This window comes from Manis pentadactyla, chromosome 6, assembly GCF_030020395.1.
Source record: "Manis pentadactyla isolate mManPen7 chromosome 6, mManPen7.hap1, whole genome shotgun sequence".
In the NCBI taxonomy this organism is placed as follows: domain Eukaryota; kingdom Metazoa; phylum Chordata; class Mammalia; order Pholidota; family Manidae; genus Manis; species Manis pentadactyla.
In genome coordinates this window covers 3,161,104-3,183,053 of record NC_080024.1, presented here as the reverse complement: position 1 = coordinate 3,183,053, position 21,950 = coordinate 3,161,104, and the positions used below count along the sequence as shown (strand labels likewise).

Below are 21,950 nucleotides of genomic sequence, written 5' to 3'. Positions count from 1 at the left end.
GGACCCGTGGCTAGTGTGAGTTCCAGAGGGTGAAAATGGATCCCTTTCAAAATTAGGGTGTGGTGATCTTATACATAGGATCACTTAATTTAAACTACACCCATTTCCACACAAACACTTGCCTGTTTCAGAAAGTCTTTAGCCAGTCCACACCGCCTGGGAAGCGATGCTCTCTGTGCGCCTCTTCCTTGGTGAACTGCCGCCGTCTCAGGTACCGATCCTGTGGTATTGCAGGTGAACCCTGACAAGCAGCAGAGATGGGGAAAAACCTGGATCTTTCCAAGCTCACAGATGAAGAGGCCAAGCACGTCTGGGAGGTGGTTCAACGGGACTTGGTCCTGAGGAGGAAAGAAGAGGAACGGCTTGAGTGAGTGTGGGGCTGAGCCCTCGGGCCGCGGTCCCCCAGCGTCCTCTGGCGGGGCGTCGGCTGTGCGTGGGTTCCAGGGAACCGGGTCTGACTTTCCGGCCTGAGGCGCAGGCGCTCCCTGAAGAGTTTCGGTTCTATTGATCCAGCCTCCAGGTGACGTGACTCCTAAACTGTGACGCTCAGACCACAGTATTGGAAGAACGAAAGAGTTAATGGTGACCAACAGGGCGAGTCCCCGTGCAGTTCAGAAACACCCAGAATGTTGGGATGAAGGCGTTTAGGACAAAGGCTGACTCTCTGGCTCTTTCCAGTAATGACAGGGACCCTGTCACCTGGGATGGCCCTGCCCCCGTGCACCCTCTCTCCAGGACTGAGCAAAAGCACACTGTCACTGTTTGCTCCTCCCTCCACCTAGAGTACTCTGCCCCCAAAACCTCTAATGCCTGGTTGTCCACCAGCCCCTTTTTCACTCTTGGGGTGACTTTTGTGGATGGGCAGGCCTGTTGAGAAGCAGACTCCAGTGCGGGAAGCAGCCCAGCACGTGCCTGAGAGTGCTCCCAGTTGAGGGGGCCGGGGAGGCAGTGGGCGCAGGTCATGGGGGGCCCGGCAACCTCTGCAGGACAGGGGCCTGTCTCTGAGTCGCTGCAGCCTTAAAGCAGGAGAGCGAGACAGCTTCTGAGTTACAAGCTGGGAGGCACTGGCGAGGGTGAGATGTACACTGCAGGCACAGCCGGCCAATGTGCCCAAGCCTGGACGCAGGGTTGAGAGTCTCGGAGGGGTTAGTGCTACTCCAAGGTCATGCCCTGAGGACCAGGGAGGATGGAGCCGCCACCACGTCACTGGGGAGGTTTGGGCGAAACCAGGAAATGGTGCAGACATGTTGACGTGAGGTTGCCCATTAGACTCCGAGCAGGCAGGTGGACACCCACCCTCTGGGCTGCAGCTCAGAAGATTTCGCCATAGTGTTATTACTCCCCCCTGGGCTGCTGTGATGGCTGCATATTTAGTGGCTTAAACACCCAAATCTGTCGCTCACAGTCTGGAGGTCAGAGGTCCTAAAGTCAGGGTGTCCACAGGGCTGTGCTCCTTCTAGAAGCTCTCGGGAAGAATCTGTTCCCTGCCCTTTCCAGCTGCTGGAGGCAGCCTGCATCCCTGGCCCCTGGCCCTTCCTCCTCCTTCAGAGCCACCGGGGAACATCTTCCACGCGTTCTGCTCTCACCATCCGACACCCCTGCCCTGTTTCCCTTATAAGGGCCTGTGATGGCCTTGGGCCCTCCCACATAAGGCCCTCAACACGTGTGCAAAGCCCCTTTTGCCCTGTGCAGTGACCCATTGACAGGTTTGGGAAGTAGAGAGCATCGCTCAGCTGACCCCAGTATTTAATGCCCCAGACTGGAGAGGGCCACTGCCGGAGGGACACGGATAGAGAGCGACCAGCCCCAAGGACAGGGAAGGAGCCGTGGGAGGGCGTCCACCCGTCTGCACCAGTCCCTGAGTGAAACCAGGGCCTCCGGTGTGGTGGGGAGGGGTCGGGGCAGCACCCCTCCGGCTGCCTGGGTGTCCTCTCCCACCTCCGCTCTGCCTGTGGTCCAGGGCCCCCGTGGGTTTTTGTCATGAAGCCGCTTTCAGCCACGGCCTCTGGGGGCTGCCAGCCCCTACTGTACCCACACGGGTCCCCAAGATGGGAGGCCTCGACTGACTGCCACATGCCCAGCAGTGGCCACGGCTGCCTGCCCTACCCTCGGTCCCTGCTCTCTCTGCCCCTGAGCCCCCTTCTCCAAGTTCTCCAAGTTCCCCCTATTCCCCACCACCTTCTTCCTGTGAAAACACCATCGTTCTCTTGCAATTGTCAGCCCCTCCTTCCATCCAGCTTAGCTGAAGTGGGTTTAGCAGAAATTCCTGTGTTTCTTGCACATGGTAGCTCTTCTGAAGCTCTTCTGACATCCCTCATTCCTGGTTCGTATACTCCTTTGGCCATTTCATGTTGCAAAGAGGAGATGTGCCCAGTGAACCCGCAAGTGCTGTGGGGGAAGGGGCTGTGACGAGGACGTGTGGCTTGCTGTGGGTGAACTTCAAGTCCTGGAATATGGCAGATGCTGTGTGAGACACCCCTCCCCATGCCACGTCTGCTGTCTGGTGCTGGGCTGGCTGGGATCCTTCTGTGGGGGCAGCCCCTCCCTGGCGGTGGGAGGGAGGGTGGGAAATGGAGGCTTTGCTCAGAGGGGCCCCTCTGTCTTTGATGCCCCTGCAGCATTGGCTTGGAGCGTCCTGCAGGCTGGAAAGATTGGGAGGCACCTCTAGGGCCCCCACTGGGCCGGGATGATGGTGCTGGAGGGGAGCGAGGTGGGAAGGGAGCCAGGAGTGGCGTGAGCCAGGAGGCGGGGAGCCTCTGGGGAAAGCACCCAGCTACTTTGAGCCAGAATGGCACCCTGGGGCACCTTGAGATGTTATTGCCTGTGTGCTCGTTACTTCCTCTTCCTTCTTTGGGATTTAGTTCTCTTGGAGAACATCAGCCAATCTGTGCACCAGGGCAGCAGCAGGGGGATCTGTGCCAGCACCCAGGACCATGTGTGAGCAGTCCTGGGGTGGGCATGACGGTGCTGGGGGTCTGTAAAGCAAAGCCACCCTGGGAGGCCCCAGAGCAGAGGGCAGAGGGCAGGGCTTTCCCTCTTTAGAACTGCATCTCCCCAGAGCCGGGCAGCCCCAGGCTGGGAAAGCCTTTGGTGAAACGGGGCCATCACTCCCATAAGGCTTGCGAGCAGGTCCCCTTCTGCATGGCTGTGATGCCCACAGGAAGAGGCCAGCTGACACCTGCTGGGCGTACTGAGAGCATCGCTGGAGCCCTGGCTCTCGCCCACATTGTGCACAAGGCCCCCCCACCTGTCAGCACTCTGACAAGGCTGAGGCACCCTTCAGATGGACGGTGCCCCTGCAGGGAGCTTCATTACACTCCCTCCGTCATTCAAATCCTGTGTAATGGGTGTACCATGCAAGTCCTCAAGAAATAAGGCTTTGTGGAAGAGGAAGGAAAAGTCAGAGCCTGGGCCCAGGTGACCAGGGGCTGTCTGGAAAGAGGTTTCCCTATGTCTGAGGGGTTCAGATGACATCACCCCCAAGCATCCCAGCTCCCCGCTAATGTGCCCTGGGCCCTGTGGCTGGGCCATCTCCTGCCACCTGCACCCCTGCCCTCCCCTCGCATTCCCTCCCACACCCCAGCCCCTTAACCCCCACCCACGGGGAGCAGGTGTGCAGGGCTCCCCACGTCCATCCACCTACATGTACACATACATATTTAAGAGTTTCTGCCAGTGTAAACCGCAGGAAAATGCCCAGTGTGACCCCAGGCCACTAGCGTCCTCCTGGTCCCTGACTTCCTAGGCCTGTGGCTCACGGCCCCTGTGGTGGCTTGGGAGGCCCTTCCCTGCACTCTCAGGCTGCCCCTCAGTGCAGCGCCCTGCCAGCTCCCCACCCCCTGCATTTCTCTGACTGTCCTCCCTGCTGTGCACGGGCGACCTCGGCTGGAGAGGCAAGGGTCTAGCCTGGCCTACGGCCTGCGGCACTGCCCTGCAGGCCCACCGGGGGCTCTCCACCAGCTCCTGAGCTCCTGTCCCCACAGCGGCCCTCCAGGCCATCCCTCACCTACTCCAGCCGCACTGCCCTTCCCCGTGGCCCCCTGCTCCCTTGCCAAGCACAGAAGACCCCCAGGCGTGGCCCCCTCCCAGCCTCCGCCTTACCTGTGTGCATGCCCACACTTCCTGCCTCCTCCTGGTCCTGGCCTGTGGCCCGGACCCTTCCCTCTGTGCTCCCAGCTCCAGGGCCATGTGGCTGCCTCAGGAATTCCCTCTCCCCTCTGGCTTCTACTTGGTATGTCAGTGGGATTATCACCATATTAAAGCCAAAACTAACAGAGTAACAACAAAGCCCAGAAAGCCCTTCCTTTGTCCCTATCACCCTGTATTCCTGCTAAATGCCTGTGTATTTTGCTCCCTCCCTTTGCGAGGGTGACCCACCCCCAGGCCTGCACTTCCCATGTCCACCTCCGGCTACCCTGGACTCTCTGGCAGCAGCTCCAAGAAGCCCTCCAGGAGCCCCTTCCCAGCCCCTGTCTCTCCTGGTCCTGGACGCCACCGTCCTCACTGACCCTCAGTGAGTCTGGGTTCGCCCGTGGTGTTCCTTCTCGCACACCCTCTGGACCTCTCTGGGGTTACTTTAAGATCTCCTCTTTCTCCTCCTAGCCCACTAATGGAGGAATAAATTGCCAAAGATTTACCTTCCCGTGCAGTTTGGTCCGGAGGCTTCCACGGCCCAAGGAACAAAGAATTTGTGTGCCATTTAAGCCGCTTCATACTAGAAAGATGAAGCAGTTTATCCTAACCCTGATACCCCGTATTGACAAAGATACAGAAAGAAAAACACAGCCCAGTTAAAACACTATTTGCCTGAGTCTTTGCTGCCCACTACTCCTATGTGGTTGTTTAAATTTACAAATACAATATATTATTCATTTCCTCCATCTCCTTAGCCACATTACAATTTTTCAATAGCCACACATATGGGTAGTGGCTACCATAAAGGACAGGCAGGTATGGAACATTCCCATCATCACAGAAAGCTCTATGCAGAGCACCAGCTAAGGAGACAAAACTTACGATTATCTTAGTACTCCAGAAAAGTGCTTGGTAACGTGCTATTGCTGATAATGTTTCAAACTAAAAATATATAAATAAAAGAATACTTTTTTAATTTGATAAAAGTATTCAATCCAAAAAAAAAGCCATCATTCTATATTAATGTTAGAAACAAGAAAAGGTTTTTATTATCCCCACCAATTTAGCATGTTCTCGAAATGCTGGCCAATGTAATTAGAGAAGGCTGCAAAATAAATTGCATGGACAAGGAAATCTAAACTAGTATCTGCAGATGATGAAAACCGCAAATAATTATCTGTAAAACCAAGAAAAAAAGAATTAGAGTAGCCTGGCTAATTACAAAAGAACATAAAAGAAAATCAGTATCCCCTTTTTTAGACATCAAAAATAACCGACTGAATATATAGAAAAAAATCCTATTCATAATAACAACAACTAGGTACCTAGAAATATATATGTATATAACAAATGTGCAAGAGCCGTATGAAGGATGGTACAAAACATTATTGAATGACATACTTTAATATAACAAAACTTTAAATAAATAACAAGTGATACCATATACTCAGATGGCATGAACATCATACTTCAAAAATGTCAGCTCCTAAAGATTTAATGAACTGCAATCCCAGTCAGATTCCCAAGGCATTTTTGGGGAAAACAAGAAAATGGTAAGAAAAAACAAAGATGTAGTATAAAGTAATTTGTCTAAAAATAATAAGAAAGACCTTGTTCTATAAGATAATAAAAAATATTTTAATGCTATAATTATTAAAACAGTGCGGTCCTTTACAGATGTAAACAATCAAACAAACAGGAAGTCCTAAAATACAGCAAAGTATATATAACAAATTTTAGTACATAAAGGTGGCATTTCATTTCAATAGGAAAGGGACACATTAGTTAAAGCTTAGTGTTAGGATGACTTGACAATAAGCAAGGGGGAGGTTTAACCTTAGTTACATTTTTAATTGATATATTTAAAATGTAAACCATGTAACTATAAAAATTACTAAAAGACAATATAGGTAAATAGGTATATAATCTTGGAATGGGGAAAAACGTGTATGACAATATACAAAGAAATCACAATGGAAAGCACAGATAAGTATTGGCTAAATAAATATGCACATATGAATTTGAAAAGAAAATTTTTGATTTTTAACTTAAATGGCAAGGATGCATACCCTTGATATATAAATAGCTTCTTAAAATCGAAAGATACATTTTTCAAATTATAAAAACACAAAAATTCCAAAGGGTTTGGCCCCTAGTGTTTAACTAGGAAAAGAATAGGAACAGGAAATTAGCCAAACAAGAAATGCACATAACCAATAAACATGAAAAAATAAATGAAAGGACAATAATAGAAAAGAAAACTTAAAGAAAAATACATAACTTTTCACATATTTCCAAAGACTAATGAGAATCCCAATATTCAGCCTGGTTTAATTTTAAGGGTACAGGGAAATCCACAGCTGAAGAGGGGGATTAATTAGTTTCACCTTTGCAGAGGTCCGTCGGGTGTAACACAGCAAAGCCTTAACCGTGTGCTCACCCTTTGAACCAGCAAACTGCCAAAAGTCCTCCTAAGGAAAGAGTCAGAGAAGATGTTCCTCACAGCAAGGATTACAAGAGTGAAGAACTAGTCCAAAATGACAAGAGCCAGTGTCCAAAATTTGGTTAAATACGAAATATAACAGTTGAACAATGGATTACCCAGCACCCATTGAAAATAATGCTGTAGCAATCCATTTTCATCAACGATTCTTAAGATACTAAATGGAAAAGCAGATTATAAAAATAGATGGTTTTATCCCATTTCACTTTTTTAAAAATATGCAGAAAAGTCTAATTACAATAACAGAGGCTCGGCACTCCTTGAACCGGCTCTCGTGTGGTCCACCACACTCAAGTCTGCGGTTTGGCCCCTTCTTTGTTTCTTTGCTGATCTTCCTCGACTCCTTTAATATTCACTTTGGGAGGGTCCAGGGCCTCCGCCTCAGCCCCCTTCTGTCCTCTGTGCACACACACCCCGTGGGTGACCTCGACCAGCACCGTAGCTCTAAATGCACTCCTGACCAGCGCTGACCAGCAGAATGGTGGAAATGTTCTCTGTCTGCACTACCCAGAAGGGCAGCCAATGGCCACCCGTAGCCACCGGGCACTTGAGAGGTGGCTCATACAACTGGGGAACCAATTTCTTCATTATATCTGATTTCAATTAACTGAAATAGCCTCCTGTGCCTAGTGGCTATTGTATTGGACGGTGCAGGTCTAGACAGTGAGCCCCAGATTTACACCTTCAGCCAAGAACTTTCCTCTGAACTTCAGACTCACGTGGACAGGTGCCTGCTCAGCTCCTCGGCCAGGAGGTGTCGTCAGCTTGTCCGCCCAGCGTATCTGCCGCAGCAGCCTTGACCCCTCCTCCGCCTCCTCCCCTCTTCTCCATCTCAGTCAAGTTCCCACGGATCACGGTTGTCTCCCCTCCTTCCCTCTCTCCCACATTTCATGCATGAACAAGCTCCTTTGGCCCAACCATCAAAATAAAATCCCAAATCCACCCCCTGCTCACCCTCCCAGCTAATGCCACACCAGCGGCTGCAGGGCGAGCTCCTCTCCCACCACCCTCCTGCCCTGTTGTCTCTTCCACCCATGGCCGCAGGCATTCCTTCTTCCAGGTCTCCCTGTGCTCCTCCTTCCCATCATTCAGGTCCCTGCTTAGATCAGATGCCACCTCCTCAGAGAAGCCTCCCTGGATTGCCCTGTCTAAACTAGCCTCTGCCCCTCCCAACGCCACCTCTTTCCGCTTAGCCTGCTTGCTCTCTCTGTGCAGTGCTGACTGCTCATCAGACATCCTATGAGTCACGTACTTACTGAGCATCTGCCCCCTGCCCATCTCCAACCCTGTGAGGGCTCTGTTCTCTCTGCTGCTGAGTCACTAGCACACAGGCCAGTACCTGACCAGGGGAAGGCAGCGGGCATTGGGTCCTGACCGCCTGGGGCTTTGTCTGTGTCACCTCATCTAATCCTCAGACGACCTTGCAATACAGCCCCTATTGTTATCGTCCCCATTTACAGGTGAGCGCACAGGATGCCCCTGGTTCCCCAGCTATGAAGAACACCCAGTGACTGTTAGCCGTGGCACTATCTGGGGGAGGGGGGGTCTTGTATTGTTCTGTGTAATTGCCCCTTTCTAAGTGTCCCTTTATAAATTCATGTTACTTGGATATTAGGACGGGTTTTAAGTACAGAACAGATAACCACATGTTATTTGTAACGTCTCCCAAGCACACCACGGAGGGAACGGCCAGTTCACAGCCCCAGCTTTTAACTTCCTCCCTCTTGGAAAGATCCTAGACCCCTATGGACACCCACTCCCCCACCCCACGGACCTGCGCGCAGAGTGGAAAAGCAGCCATCCCTGTGGGTCTTCCGGGCCCATGGCCGATTGTGTATGCCATGTACCGTGCCATCTGCCATGCTCAGTGGAGTCCTTCCCCTCACTGGTTCCTGCATTTATTGAGGTGGCCTCTCAATCGTGTTTCTGTAGAAATTATTGGGTATTCCTAAAACCCAGGGAGAATGAGACTGCAGAGCCAGGGTGGGTGACTCATGCCCCCCGTGAGGACGGAAGCTTCCCGAGCTTGGACGCTCTGTTGTTAGAGGGCACAGCCCCAAAATCAAATATTAGGCCTGTGAACCTTCCCCAGAAGGGCAAACAGGCGGTGAGGTGGATTTGCCGTCTCCGCAAACAGACCAGGTGACGTATGAAAGCTCTCTCAGTGCGACACAGGCAAACTGTGGCTTGCTTTACCGGTAACAGGAATAAGGAAGTTGAAGTCACCCTTAGCTGGGCCCTGGCCCCACAGACAGATGACTCCAGGGCTGAAGAAACGGGCTGAAACAGGAAGCCAGCTGCCTGCCAGGGCCCGGAGAGTAACTTTGGTCTCAGATCACTTAGGAGGTCCCCGAGAGTCTCAGCAGCCGTGACTCATCAGCACACATTTCCTCTCTTGTGTTTGTCCTCCTGGGGTCGTTCTCCAGGACCTCAGGGAGCTGCAGGGAGCCGCTGCTGCTGTCGCTGTATCTCCGGGTACTGTTCCTACGACCCGCAGAATCGCACTTGGTCAGCATTGCCACGTCTGTCCTCCTTCACCAATTACCTCTGGCACTTATGGATAGCTTGGGTGCCACGCTTTTAATAATTTGTCCCTTACCTCTGTGATCCCGATCCCCTCACGCTCCCACTTCCCACCCTTAGGGCCATACTTGGGATTCCTTCTTTGGTCCCCTGGAGCCCAACTTCAAGGTGTTTTCTCAGGAAGGGCCTCGGGGGTGGATTTGATCCTTGGGAGTCTCTTGGCTGGGAGAAAGCTCAGAACGCTGGCGGAGTGACACCACCCACGTCGTGATCCTCCCGATCTGTGTGCTGGGCTGCATGGCAGAGGGGCATGGGGGCTGCCGTGGGAGTAAGCTGACCAGCTGCCTGGGCATGGGGAGGTGATCTGGCTCATGAGGCTCAGCCCAGCCAGCCCGCAGCGGGCCTGAGGGTGGGAAGGAAGAGGCCGCAGGGCCGCAGGAGCCAGCGGGATTCGCGGCGAGAGGCGCCCTACCCGCCCCTGCGGGCTCCAAGGGCGGAGGAAGGGGCCATGAGCCTGTGGCCACATGTGCCTCCAGAGCTGGAGAGGGCCTGGGAGCAGAGCCCCCCAGAGCCTCCAGGAAGGACCACAGCCCTGCCAACACCTTGATTTTTGCCCGTGTCAGACTTCTGAACTCCAGAACCATTAGATGATCAATGGGTGTTGTGTGAAGCCATTACATTGGTGGAAATTTGTTACAGCCGCAAAGGGAACCTGCCCGTTGCTTCTATCTCCCTGCCCTGCAGAGAAGCCACATGCCAGCCTGACCTGTGACCCATTAGAGGGAGCCTGCCGTGTCTGCCCCTGCTGCCCGCGGCTGTCCTTCATCCCCGTGACCCACAGCTTTGTCGGTCTGTGTGCCTGTTGCCAGACGTCCAGCAACCCCTTCGGACCTGCAGTCCCAGCTCCTTTGCTTCCTGCTTGGGAGAGTTTTCATGTGTCCTTACGGTGACCACAGCTTCTGTGGCATGGTCCGAACTCACCCACCAAAGCTGTGCAAAGAAAAGTGGCTCCTTTGTGATCTGTGTAACCCTATCCCCGGGTCCCCGGCCCTCCAGCAGCTAGAACGCCTACACTCGCTGGTCTCTGACCCCCAGCTCTGCTCACTCACACATCTCTCTTAGGCTTCATAGTGACAGACTTGAGGGGTCTTGACTTGAGCCGCCGCCCACTTGAGCGGCCAGGCTTCTTGCTGGTATGTGATGCGGGGTGGAAGGTCAGGTCTGCTTCCAGAATGGGGACCAGCACTTGTGAGCAAAGGGTCCTGGCCCGGTGTTGGGAGCGGCTGGCACCTGCCATGAGACCCCTGGATCCAGCCATCTGCCCCCTGCTGTGGCCTCTTTGTACCCACCCCAGGATTCTGCCAGCCCCTGGCCCTCCAGCATCTCATGCCGCCCTGTGGGGCACAGTCTTAGGGTTACCCAGCGCAAGCAGCAGCAAGCCCAAGCCTGGCCCCCCGACCCTTCCTCGTGCTGCTGGGCCTTGGGGCTGTAGCAGCTGTGCATGGAGGATGCACCACCGACCCCTCGTGTCCTGAGCTCTCCCCACCCACACGTCACCACCCCACTCCCCTCTGGGCCCACCCCAGGAGGGGAGGCACAAGGGCACGGGGCTGCCGGCTGCACCCTGCCTCCAGCACCCTGCTCCTTCCATCCTTCCATGCCCTTCATCGCCGGCAGGGGACATCCACTTCCCTTCCTGTTTGGAAGGGCTTTTTCCTGCCCAGATCCGCCTTCTCCCTGGAGGGCAGAAGGGTCTCCCCTCCGCTCTGCTCAGTCACCAGTCAGGGCCAGCTGGAAGCTGGGGGGAGGACAGCAGTGTGGGTTTCTGGCTCCGGGACAGCCCTCCATGGCCTTTCTGCTCCAGCCATCCCTGTGTCCAGCTCAGCAGCCCTTCCCCTGCTGGGGAGAGCAAACAGCTTCAAGAGCAGAGGTCCTCAGGTGTTCTGGCCTCAGGGTTCCTTTGCTTCCTTAAATTGTTGAGAGCCCCTAAGAGCCTCTGTTCATCCGGGTCATGTATCGGTGTCTACTCTACCAAAATTAAAACTGAGCCTTTAAAAAATACTCATTTGTTTGTTAAAAATCACAGCACTGAGCCCCTTATCTGTTAGCATTAATAGCATGTTTATGGAAAATAACGTTTTTCCAAAACAGAAACATGAGTGAAAGAGTGGCATTGTGCTGTGTCTTTGTAAATCCCTTCCGTGTCTGGCAGAACAGGAGACGGCTGAATTCTCGTACGTGCTTCTGCATTCGGTGTGCTGTCCTATGTTGTGTCAGCTGACGTATTTGGAGGAAATCTAGCCTCACAGATACGTAGTTGGAAAAGGGACATGTAGCCTTTTCAGGTAACTATGGACGTGATGTTTTGACAGTACATGAAAATCCAACAACCGGTAGTTTTCGTGGAGGGAGTCACCTGTGGAATCTGAAACCATGTATTTTCCTCCCATTACATTAAAACCCATTGGTTGGTCTTGCACCTGGAAACAGATCTTATATCCGTGTGCAGCTTTGTAGCACCATGCGGACTTTCCCAACGTTGACACATTTCGTTATATAATGAAAAAATCACATTGTCACTACCACCAGGGATCGCATCAGAAACCTCTAAGTGATAAAAGCTGTCAAGTTCATGGTGGCAGATAGAAATTTTCCAGAATTCTTAATTGTGCTTGAAAGCATGAATTTTGTCAATGGCAACAAATGCTGTCACTTGTTTTATTGAAGCCACAGGCTCACTTTGTTTATTTTTGAGAAAATGTCTGGAAAACACCTAAGTCAGAATAGTGGATTTCTCCACTGTTCTTTCAAATAAAAATGATGCTTCACGAAAAAAATTTCTAATTTGGCTGGAACTCCAGCAATTGCCTATTCCTTTCACCATGGCATCTCTGGTGCTGCCGTGTGTGGCAGAAATGCCTTCTGTGTGTGCTTCTCATGCCATCACACAGAGCGTTAACATACTCAAGGGTTAAGGTTTAATAGGATAAAGAACTTTCACTGCTTCCCCGAGGCCAAACCTTCAAGGGCACGTTTCATGGAAGGCATGCTGTCCTTGACCTTCCTTCTGTGACCGAGGCAAGGACTGCGGGCGTGGTTTGAGCCTCTCCCCCGATCTGAGCCAGTAGCAGTTTGTCCCACCACTGCTTTTGCATCTCCTGTGTGAGTGTCAAGAGAGAAAAAGACAAAGACATCTGAGTATTATTACGAATATAGTTTGGAGCTTGTGGACCCTCTTGAGGGGTCTTGGGAAGCCGCAGAGGTCCCCGAACCACACCTTGAGGACCACCACTCTAAATCACTGGGCTAATATTCTACAGTGGAAATTCTGTCCATTTTCTTCCCCACCTTCAGTTTCCCTCCTTTTCATCTTCATCTTTAGCCAGCTCTTCTCCACCTCAGTGAGCATCCCCGTGGACTTCCCCTCTCAGCCCAGTTTCTTCTTCACCTCCTACTCCTCCCCCTTAATCCCATTTAGCACACCAAGCAGACGTGTTGCAAGTCTTCTTCTGTTGCTGTTAGTAAATCACATTTGGGTGACTGTAACTTGCAGCTGCATGTTGGGTTTTTGCCTGCTGAGGCTCCTGCAGTGGAGTGACATCTGGTCAACCAGTGTTTGTGATAGGCAGGGTGGCTGGACTGCTCTGGCCCCGCTCACCTCCTCCCCGTCTGAAGCTCTAGGTCGAACTGATATGCCCTGCGGCCAGCAGGCATCGTCTGGCGTGACTGCCAGACCATCATGGGGTCTCCCTACCCCCCTTCCTGTGCCCCAGCTAGATGTCATGTTGGATGACATCTGAAGCAGAGTATAATTATCCTTTATCCCCACATCCCGCTCTAGACATAGATCAGGGTGCAGCGGCCACTCCAGGACTCTTCTGGGCTCTGACTTCAGAGGACTTGACATCCTGGGATGCAGCATGCCTCCACATCTTGCTTCCTGGTGTGCAGGGGGTGTGATTCTGCCTGGTTAGAGAATGTGGGACACTCACTGGGGGACGCTGGACAAGGCCCTGTGCAGAGTGGCCTCTAGCTTTCCTGACCGATGCAGCTACAGTAAGAGTGGGCATGGAGCCGACTAGGCCTCCCCACCTGCTGCAGGTCCCTTGTGCTCCTCTGTTTGAGGCAAAGACTTTACCTTGTCCATGCTGCTTTATCTGGACTGTAGTGAGTGGATGACTGTATGCCCCCTAGATTCTTGCCACCACTTGGCCACTTTTTCTTGGTTTTCAAAGCTGAAATGGGTCTTATTTTTCTGTCTGTCCTCAAGAGTATTTCAATGAATAGTTGGGGGAGGGAAATCAGTGAATTGCAGCCAATACCCCTTTAAACCAGAAGTGGTCTTGCAGAGCTTCCTAGGGCGACTCCCCCCTCTCCAGCCTCTGCCATGCCCACCCCAGGGTGTCCCCCAGAAACCACAGGTGCAGAGTTCTCAGAAGACAATGGCACCTATTGTCTAATTTTAGTCACTAAGAATGGATTAATTTGATCTCATCTAAAACTGAAAGTATTATGTTTGGCACACATTTTCTGAAGTCCAGAACAAAAGGAATGTGTTCATTATCTGGAGGTACATTTGTCTAGTCAGTTTGGCGGGTTCACCAGGAAGACGCGTTCCTGAAAACCTGATGGTCTCGGAGACTGGTTTTCCTGGGACTTGGGGTGCTGGTGATTCCTGCTCTGGACCCCGCCCAAGCCAAACCACGTCAGCCTTGCCTATGGGAACAAAGGTGGGGACACAGCTCCAGTTGCTGCCCTGCTGGGAGGGGCCCAGACCCCGTTGCTGAAGAGATCTCATCTGGCTTTGCCCTCAGGACTCTGTGCACCCCTGTAGGAAGGGGCCATTGACCTGTCACCTTTCTCAGTAGGTTGCCAACCTGACCTCCACTTCCCTGGTGTTGTTCTCGGCTCAGAGCCATTAACTCAGGCCAGTGTGGCACAGCAGATGTGCCTGGCCTCCCAGGAAGGACCAGCAGCCTCCAGTGCCTTCTGAATGAGCCTTATCTCTGCAGTCTCTGTGTCATCTGCCGCTGCTCTGACCAGCCCATGAACCACTTGAATTTTTCTCTCCTCTCTAACCAACTCCTAAATAATTAGAGTGGGCAGCAGACTGGTTCTGTATAACCCCGTGGCCTCACCAGGCTGCCCTCCCATGACTCCCCTGGCCCCACCCCTGCCACACTCTCCAGAGCCACCAACGTCACCTCCTCCAGGGAATATGGGACACAGGGTACTAATGATTACAGGTCCACCCTCATCCAGCCAAACATGGTGCCTGAGCACAGTCTCTGAGCTTTGGGCTGTGCATGAGGAAAGCTCAGGATTCAGGCCCCCAGCTGGCAAAGAACTTGGGCTTCAGGGACTCTGTCCATCCTCTTCCCCTAAACTGAACTCTCTGAGGTTGCACAGGCAGCAATGGGAGCTACCCCAGCCTGTGAGCGTCTGAACCTTTATGGTTCCTGGCCCTTTGGCAATGAATAAAAGTCATGCAACCTGGAAAAAAATGTACAGTTTGAAACCGCCGTAGGAATATTCAGGTGCAATTCTGTCTCTGTAACACCGATGTGTCTCGATTCCAGCCTGCCCGAACTGTGCCCGTTTGCGCCCAACCTGCTAGTCTCCCCCTGGGGAGGATGCGGGAGTCAGGCTGGCCCGCAGGCAGGAAGGGCTGCCTGTGGGTGCCTTTCCCCGATTCTGGGTCCCTGCGTTCCGTGTCTGCACGGGTACAGCCTGCCACAAAAACAAGGTGTCCAATATATTTCTTCTTGTTTCCAATATTTTCGCAAGGGGATTGAAGGGCAAGATTAAAAAGGAAAGCTCTCAGAGGGAGCTGCTCCCAGACACAGCCCACCTGAACGAGACCCACTGTGCCCACTGCCTGCAGCCCTACCGGCTCCTCGTCAGCCCCAAAAAGCAATGCCTGGACTGCCGCCTCTTTATCTGCACTGACTGCAGCCACGCCCACCCGGAGGAGCAAGGCTGGCTCTGTGACCCCTGCCACCTGGCCAGGTGAGCCCGTCTAGAGGTCAAATACCCACCTGGTATTGGGTGCAGCATGTCCCTTCTTCAGTGGGGCCTCAGCCACGCGTCATCTCCCTGCAGAGTTGTGAGGATCGGCTCACTGGAGTGGTACTACGGGCACGTGCGAGCCCGCTTCAAGAGGTTTGGGAGTGCCAAGGTGATCCGGTCCCTCTGCGGGCGGCTGCAGGGCGCAGGTAAGGAGTGTGCAGGGGAGGCTGGGGGCCTCTCTGGGGGTCTCTGCTCGTTCCCAGGCATGTGTTAATGTTTCAGGACCAAGCAGACCCTCTGGAATGAGTATGGGGTTGTGGGAGATGGTGGGAGTGCTGTCAGTCCATTTCTGCTGTTTTATATGAGTTTGGCTGCTTTTTGTATGAGAGCAAGCCTCTGCAGCCCCCTGGCCTGGCCTGACCCTCTCAGAAGCCCTGCATACTGTTGACACCCCCACTATTTGAAATCGGATTTTTTTCCAGTGCTTTATAGCAAAGTCAGAGCTCACAGCCAAGGTTCTCAAACCCAGTGACTAATCGAGTAACCAGGCCTCTTTCACACCACGTGGTCTCCAGGCCTTTCCCCTGGGCCACTGGATTTGGGGCCTAAACTCTCTCTTTCCATGACGATCAAGACTTAAAGAAGTTGATTGTAACTAATAGTTTGTTTTAATATTTTGAATCCAAGTATTTATTTCTTGATAACTTTAAAATCCAGACTTCTGTCTGGCACTTAATGTGTGTTCACCTATATTGCCCACCTGTAAGCTATTTGGGAAGAGAGGTTATTTCAGAGGAGGATGTCAGAAATCTGGAGTCCAGAAGTTTCTCCTGGGCTTGAACAGAGATAACGGGGCAGTGTTTGCAGGGAGCACTCGCCTTGTCCCTGTCTCTCAAGTCCCGGGTTCTGCCAGTAAGTCTGGCCAAGCGTCTCCCCCTGGGCTGCTGCTTCAAAGCTGTATCTCTACCTTGAGCTGGAGCCCATCAGGAATTTCCAGCGCCCCTTGCCCTTGGCCAGCCAAGATCCAGCAGAGGATCCTCCCAAAGAAACAGAAGGAGGGTGGTCCAGCCCCCTCTGCAGGGCTCAGGGCTGGGAACCACAGGTACCACGGGCACCTGAGAATCTCAACCCCAGAGGCAGCCACGCTCAGCGGGAAACCACCCGCCGCATCAGAACCCCTAGGACCTGGGCCTCGCCCTGGGAGGTGCTGATTTCTAGGGACCTGGGTGGGCTTGGGAATCTGCGTTATGTAGGAGTTCATGGAGATTCTGATGCCAGCCGTGGTTGGAGCTGAGGAGGAACGTGCCAATTTCAAAATCATCCCCATGAAGGACCAGGAGGTGGCGCTGTGGGGCAACAGGCACCCTGATTCACAGCCGCTGCTGCAGCCCCAGGGAAGCGGGTCTCAGGTGCCCAGGGTGAGGCCCCAGGAGCTGCGTTCTCTTTGCCCAGCACCTGTGGCTACAGCACACTGAGAAAGGGAAATGCTGGGAAACCTGTGCCTTTTTAAACAAAATATGCAAACTGGAAAAACAGAAAAAGACAGAAAGAAAAGGGACAATTAAAGTTAATGTTTTGAAACCCTGGCCCAGCCAGGGCTCAGCGTAGCCCAGTTGCAGCCCGGAGGGTCTTCTCTCCCTAATGCAGAGCAGGGGGTTTCCTCTGAGTGACGCTGCAGGGTGATGGGCATGTTCTCGCAAGGTCCCGTGGCAGGACAGGCAGGTGCCTGGGCGCAGGCTCAGTGGCACGGAAGGAAAAGAAAGGACACACGTCCTCACGCACGAGGTCTCTTCGGGGGATGTCTTGCTTCTCAGCCCCTTTTCTTTGGTTACAGGTTTACCTGACAGAGTCCGTAGCTCACCTGATGCCAACAGTAAGTCCTTTGGGCTCAAATGGTTTTATTTTTGTTTCCACCATGCTAGCATGAGTGGCCAAGAAACCTCTGTTCCATGTCAGGAACCTGGATAATCCTTTGGGTTTTATTAAGTATGACTTGATCTCAGTAGATGAGTTAGTATTCAATCCCTTGTCCCAAGTGGAGAGGGAGACATAAGGAGTTGGCGTCCAAAAAGGTCATGGAGATCCTGCTGACATTCAATGGGGCAGGGGACACCACCCTGACAGGCGACACCCCAGGCCTCAGGCCACGCCCCCAGGCCCCTGGAAACCCGTCTCCACATTCCCTTGGTGGTTTGGGGTGAGTTTCCTCAAGTCTGTTGCTGTCTAGAGAGAATAAAAATAATCACCAGGTCTGTCGCCCGAGCCCTCTGAGGAGGGGGCACCAGCCGACTGGTGCTCGTGTCTTGGTTCAGGGGGTGCGGGAGGAGAGGGGCTCACGTGCACCCTCAGGTGCATCCTGGGTCCTGCTGGGTCACACTGGAGACCTCCCCACCCGACGGCGCGGGGAGTGAGGATGGGGACACAGCGGGAGGCGCGCAGGAGCGGCAGGGGGCTGGGCCCGCGGCCGGGGGCTTCCAGCTCTAAAGCCCCAGCACCTGCTGCTGGGTCTGCCTGGGTAGTGATGTGGAGGAGCAGACACAGGCCAGGGAGGAAGCAGGCAAAGAAGGGAAGACGGAGGCGGTGAGGGGGCAGGCTGGGCGCCAGGTGAGGAGGACCCTGGGGGTGGAGAAGCAAGCCAGGAGCCCTGGGGCTGAGCCTTGCCCCCCAGTGGGGCCCAGGGCTGGGTCTGCTGATGAGCAGGCGGTTTGCTTGGGAAAACATGGTGCCTCCAGGCTTCCCCACCACCACTCCAGGGCCTTCTGAGTGCCTGAGAAGCCGTCCTAAATGTAGGGGGAATGTCTGCAAGCATGACTGCTGGCACAATGGGTGCGGAGTGCTAGTTTTAGGCTGTGACTCAGCCCGCTGCCAACGGATGCTTGGGTAGGCCTTTGAAAGACCAGCAGAGGGCCTCGCCTGGGTGTTACACGGTGGGTGGGTGAGTGGATGGATGGATGGGTGGGTGGACGGACGGACGGACAGACAGGTTTGCAGGAGGGTAGATGAATAGATGGATGGACAGATGGACAGGGAGATAGATATGCAGAGGGTGGATGGACGGGTGGGCAGGCAGACCGACAAGTGCTTTGCCGGCAGCCTTTCTTTCCCTGGGTGGAGTCATGCAGGCGTCTGTTGCAGGCGAACCTGAGCCAAGCCCCGGAGAGAGAAGTGGGGACAGTGAGCCAACAGATGAGGATGGAGAGCTGGACGCAGTGGCCCAGGGCCCACCCCTTGGCAGCAAAGTAAGTCTTCCCCTGGCTCCCCACAGGTCTCCCAGCTGGAGCCTGGGGTGCTGATGTCCTGAGCACCCAGTGCTGTCCACGACTCCGCTAGTTACTGCAGCGTGAGCGCAGACGCCACCTCCCTGGCCTGCCTCGTCCGTCGCAGAGCTCCAAACAGGAGCGTGCTTCCAGCTCCTGGTCCCACCATAAGAAACCCCACAGCAAGACGTGGGTGGGCAGAGCTGCAGAGAAGCCTGCCTGACCTGTCAAGCCGGGGGCAAGCAGGGGTGCCATGGGGCACACTGGTGTCCTCTGAAGGTGACCTTTGTATGTTTCAGGGATGTGAACCCCTGGGCTCACCTCTGTGAACTTCTCTGCTTTTCATTGTAGCCAACTGTGAGCTTTGTTTTTATCAGAATTCGTTTCTGTTTTCACTTATTTTTAACTTTTAGTGATAAAGACAAGCAAGGTAACCCCCCGGGCTTCCCGGGTGGGACAGCCAGCAGCGAGCAGCTTGGGGGTGGGGGGCAGAGATGATGGGCTTCCCTGAGGCTCTGGGGGTGGGATGGTCTATGAGATGGGACCCTGGCCAGGTCTGCCTGGCTGCTCCTTGGGGAATATATTCATCTTTTTTATGAGAAAAGTGTATTTGTGCCACTTACTGAGCCTTAGATTGCTGTCCAGTGTCTGGAATATTCCCTACACAACACACTTAAAGATCAAAGCTATTATGAGGAAGAAGTTGTAAGTGATCCTGTGCTCTTGCATCTAAACAACACGGAGTTCCCAGCCTCCCTAGGCAAGAGCCTCATTTGCCTAAAACCCCACAACCCCTCTCAAGGGCAAGAAGCACCTCACAGCTCTGCCCCTGCCTGCCCCCAGGGCTGCAGCCCATGGGCCTGTGCTCCACACGCTTGCCCGGCCTCCTGCCCAGCAGCAGCCAACGGCTGCTCTTCTGCTCACCTAGCAGGTGTTGGGGTGCAGGTATTGCGGTGTGTGGGGTGGGCTCTGGGCAGCCCCTTGGAGCTCCTTTGAGTTTTCTTAGAGCACAAGAGGTGGCTGTGCCCCGGAGGCGCCCTGCTGCCCGGGGGAGGGGCAGCTGGCACTCCCCTGACTCTCTCACCCGCCCCTGCACCTGCGAAGAAGCGCCTCCTCTCCGTTCACGGCTTGGACTTTGAGGCGGACTCCGATGACTCCATTCAGTCTCACAGTCACCCCCCGAGCCTGTGTTCAGTCCCAGCAGCCACGGACGGCCTGCAGGTCAGTGGGCTGTGTGTTTGCCCCTGTCCCTCTCAGGATAACCTGAGCAGCAGGTGCCCAGACGCCAGGTGGGGGGCTGCTCTGAGAAGTAGTCTGATGCAGGGTGGTCATACCAGGTTCAACAGGCAGGGAACAGTTTAGGGTGGGGGGGCATGGGATCCAGAAACTTCACTCTCTCCAGTCTCCAGAGATTCTGGGCTGGCAGCTTGGAAAAGTGGGGTGCAGGGCAAGAACCAAGGCCAGACAAATGAGTCAGGGGTGGGTGCCTGTCCCAGAAGTAAGGCAGCACCTTCCCTGCAGTCAAAGGGGTCCTGACATGTGCCTGGACCTCTGTCTTCTTAGTAAGGAGCTTATACTGTATTGCCCAAGCTAGGATGGTCTCGCGGGTGACAGAGGCCGGTGCAGTAATCACAGCCACACGCGCAGCACCCACGGGGCCATCCTGGAGAACCAGGGCATGTGCTCACCCAGCTCACTCTGGGGAGCCTCCATGAGCCCCCATTCCCTCACCTGGAAGAGGGGTGGTAGCCTCCGCCTCACAGGATCACGGTCAGGACTGGAGGCCTGGGACACTCACATGCAGCCGGGGCCCAGGGCCCACGGGTGGCAGCCCCCTCAGCAGGAGCCCTGAGCTCTGGGGGTCCCCTGGGCTTAGGCAGGCCTGGCCAGAGCTGGGGCAGGGCTGGGACTTCCCAGGCTGATCTGTAGGCCCCTGTGGAGCTGGGGATGGCAGGGCAGGGGGCCAGAAGCTTTGGCAGTTTGGTCTCTCGTGGCCTCCTCGGTCTAGGAACTGCCCCCTTCCGGTCCCCGCCCCCAGCACAACCAGGCCAGAAAGGAGCTGGGGCAGGCGGCTTCCTGGACCTCTCCGCACCCTCTTTCCTTGGGGACAATGGCACAACAGGGAGAGCCCTCTGCCACCCAGGACAGGTGAAGGACAAATAACTGCCCTGCCCCCTGCCTCATGGCTTCGGACTGCGGGCTGCTCTGAGCCCTGAGGCTCTGGAATGTTCCACACCCCTCCTGTTCTGTGTGGCCTGGGGTACCAGGAGCTCCACCCTTCCAGATGCATGGTGCAGAATAGGAATTAAGTGCTTTCGGCATGATTTCTGAAATTAAAGGGACCTGAGCTGCAAGAGGCAGAGCACTGGGTGTCTCGGGCACAGTTAGTCGGCACCTGGAACCCTCAAGACACGGGCTGGGGGACACATGTGTCAAGGCACTGCGCCTCCTCGTAAGGCCCCCTGTGGCTGACAGGCCCTGTGTGCTCAGGCCCCCACAGATGAGCCCTGTGCAGACGAGGCCCGCTCCCTGGAGGCTGAGGTCCCAGAGGAGGCTGACGCCAAGGCCTCTGGGTGCCACCTCTGCCCAGAGGAGCAGGCAGATAGCCTCTCACCTGCTGGACAGAACGCGCTTGCTGAGCCCTGCCCACCCTGCATGATGGCCCTGGGGACCACTGCCACACCTGGTAGGTGCCCTCAGACATGCCGGATGGTCTGCATGGGGAAGGGGGTCCCTGGAAACCTGCCCTGCCACCCCAAACTGTGCAGACACACTGGCTGAGTTGCAGTAGCCGCTTTCTTCTCTGTGGTTGTCCAGCATATGCAGTCCTGGCAGACGCCATGGACACCTGCTCTACCTGGGCTGGGTGCTTCCCTTGTAACGCTCAGGAGTCCCAGCCTTGGCACCGGAGCTACACACGGCCCTGGCCACCTTTGAGGGAGGACGTTCAGCTGCTGTGCAGGAAGGATGTGCAGGTTTCCCTGAAATAGCTAGGATCACCAGTGACTCGGCCAACCGTTCCAACCATGGGCAGGGCAGCTCCAGACCTGGGACTGGCAGGCTGCCACCGGGTGCTGCTTCCCCTGGTCCACCCTGAGCTCCCAGCTGGAATTTGCTAAAATCTAGATTTGTTTAGTTTAATTTTGTTGTCAGTTTGCTTCACAATGAAATCCCAAATTGCTGCCTTTTCCCATGCCCTGTAGGAGTGTGCGCGCTGGGTTCGGGAGTTCAGGCACCTAGTGATCTAGGAGCAAATCAGATCACAGGGGCAGCACAGGCCTCCCGCTCGCACGCACCTGCCAGGCCGTAGCTCACAGCCGGCTGTGGGAAATGTGGTTAAGACCCCATCTGCCAGGAAATCGGTCCACTTCCCATTTTCCCCCTTTTCATTATATTATAGGGACCATAATCTCATAATCACACTCCGATTAGGGTCCTGGAGGCATCTGCAGGGAAGGCAGGGCTTTACTTCACCCTAAACAATGAGCAAATGAATCTGCATCGACCAAGCCACAGGATGGAAG

General features: G+C 54.3%; 1 protein-coding gene across 2 annotated transcripts in view; it reads left to right on the top strand.

Moving 5' to 3' along the window:
* MLPH (melanophilin) overlaps positions 1–21,950 on the top strand; it is a 46,556-nt gene that overhangs the window by 5,985 nt on the left and 18,621 nt on the right. For both annotated transcript variants that reach the window (XM_036901089.2, XM_036901086.2), the window contains exons 2-8: positions 235–367; positions 14,948–15,169; positions 15,263–15,375; positions 17,004–17,042; positions 18,305–18,408; positions 19,531–19,647; positions 20,917–21,112. In XM_036901089.2, the coding sequence (XP_036756984.2) occupies positions 258–367; positions 14,948–15,169; positions 15,263–15,375; positions 17,004–17,042; positions 18,305–18,408; positions 19,531–19,647; positions 20,917–21,112 (901 nt within the window). In that variant the 5' untranslated portion in view covers positions 235–257. The remainder of the gene's footprint in view (positions 1–234; positions 368–14,947; positions 15,170–15,262; positions 15,376–17,003; positions 17,043–18,304; positions 18,409–19,530; positions 19,648–20,916; positions 21,113–21,950) is intronic.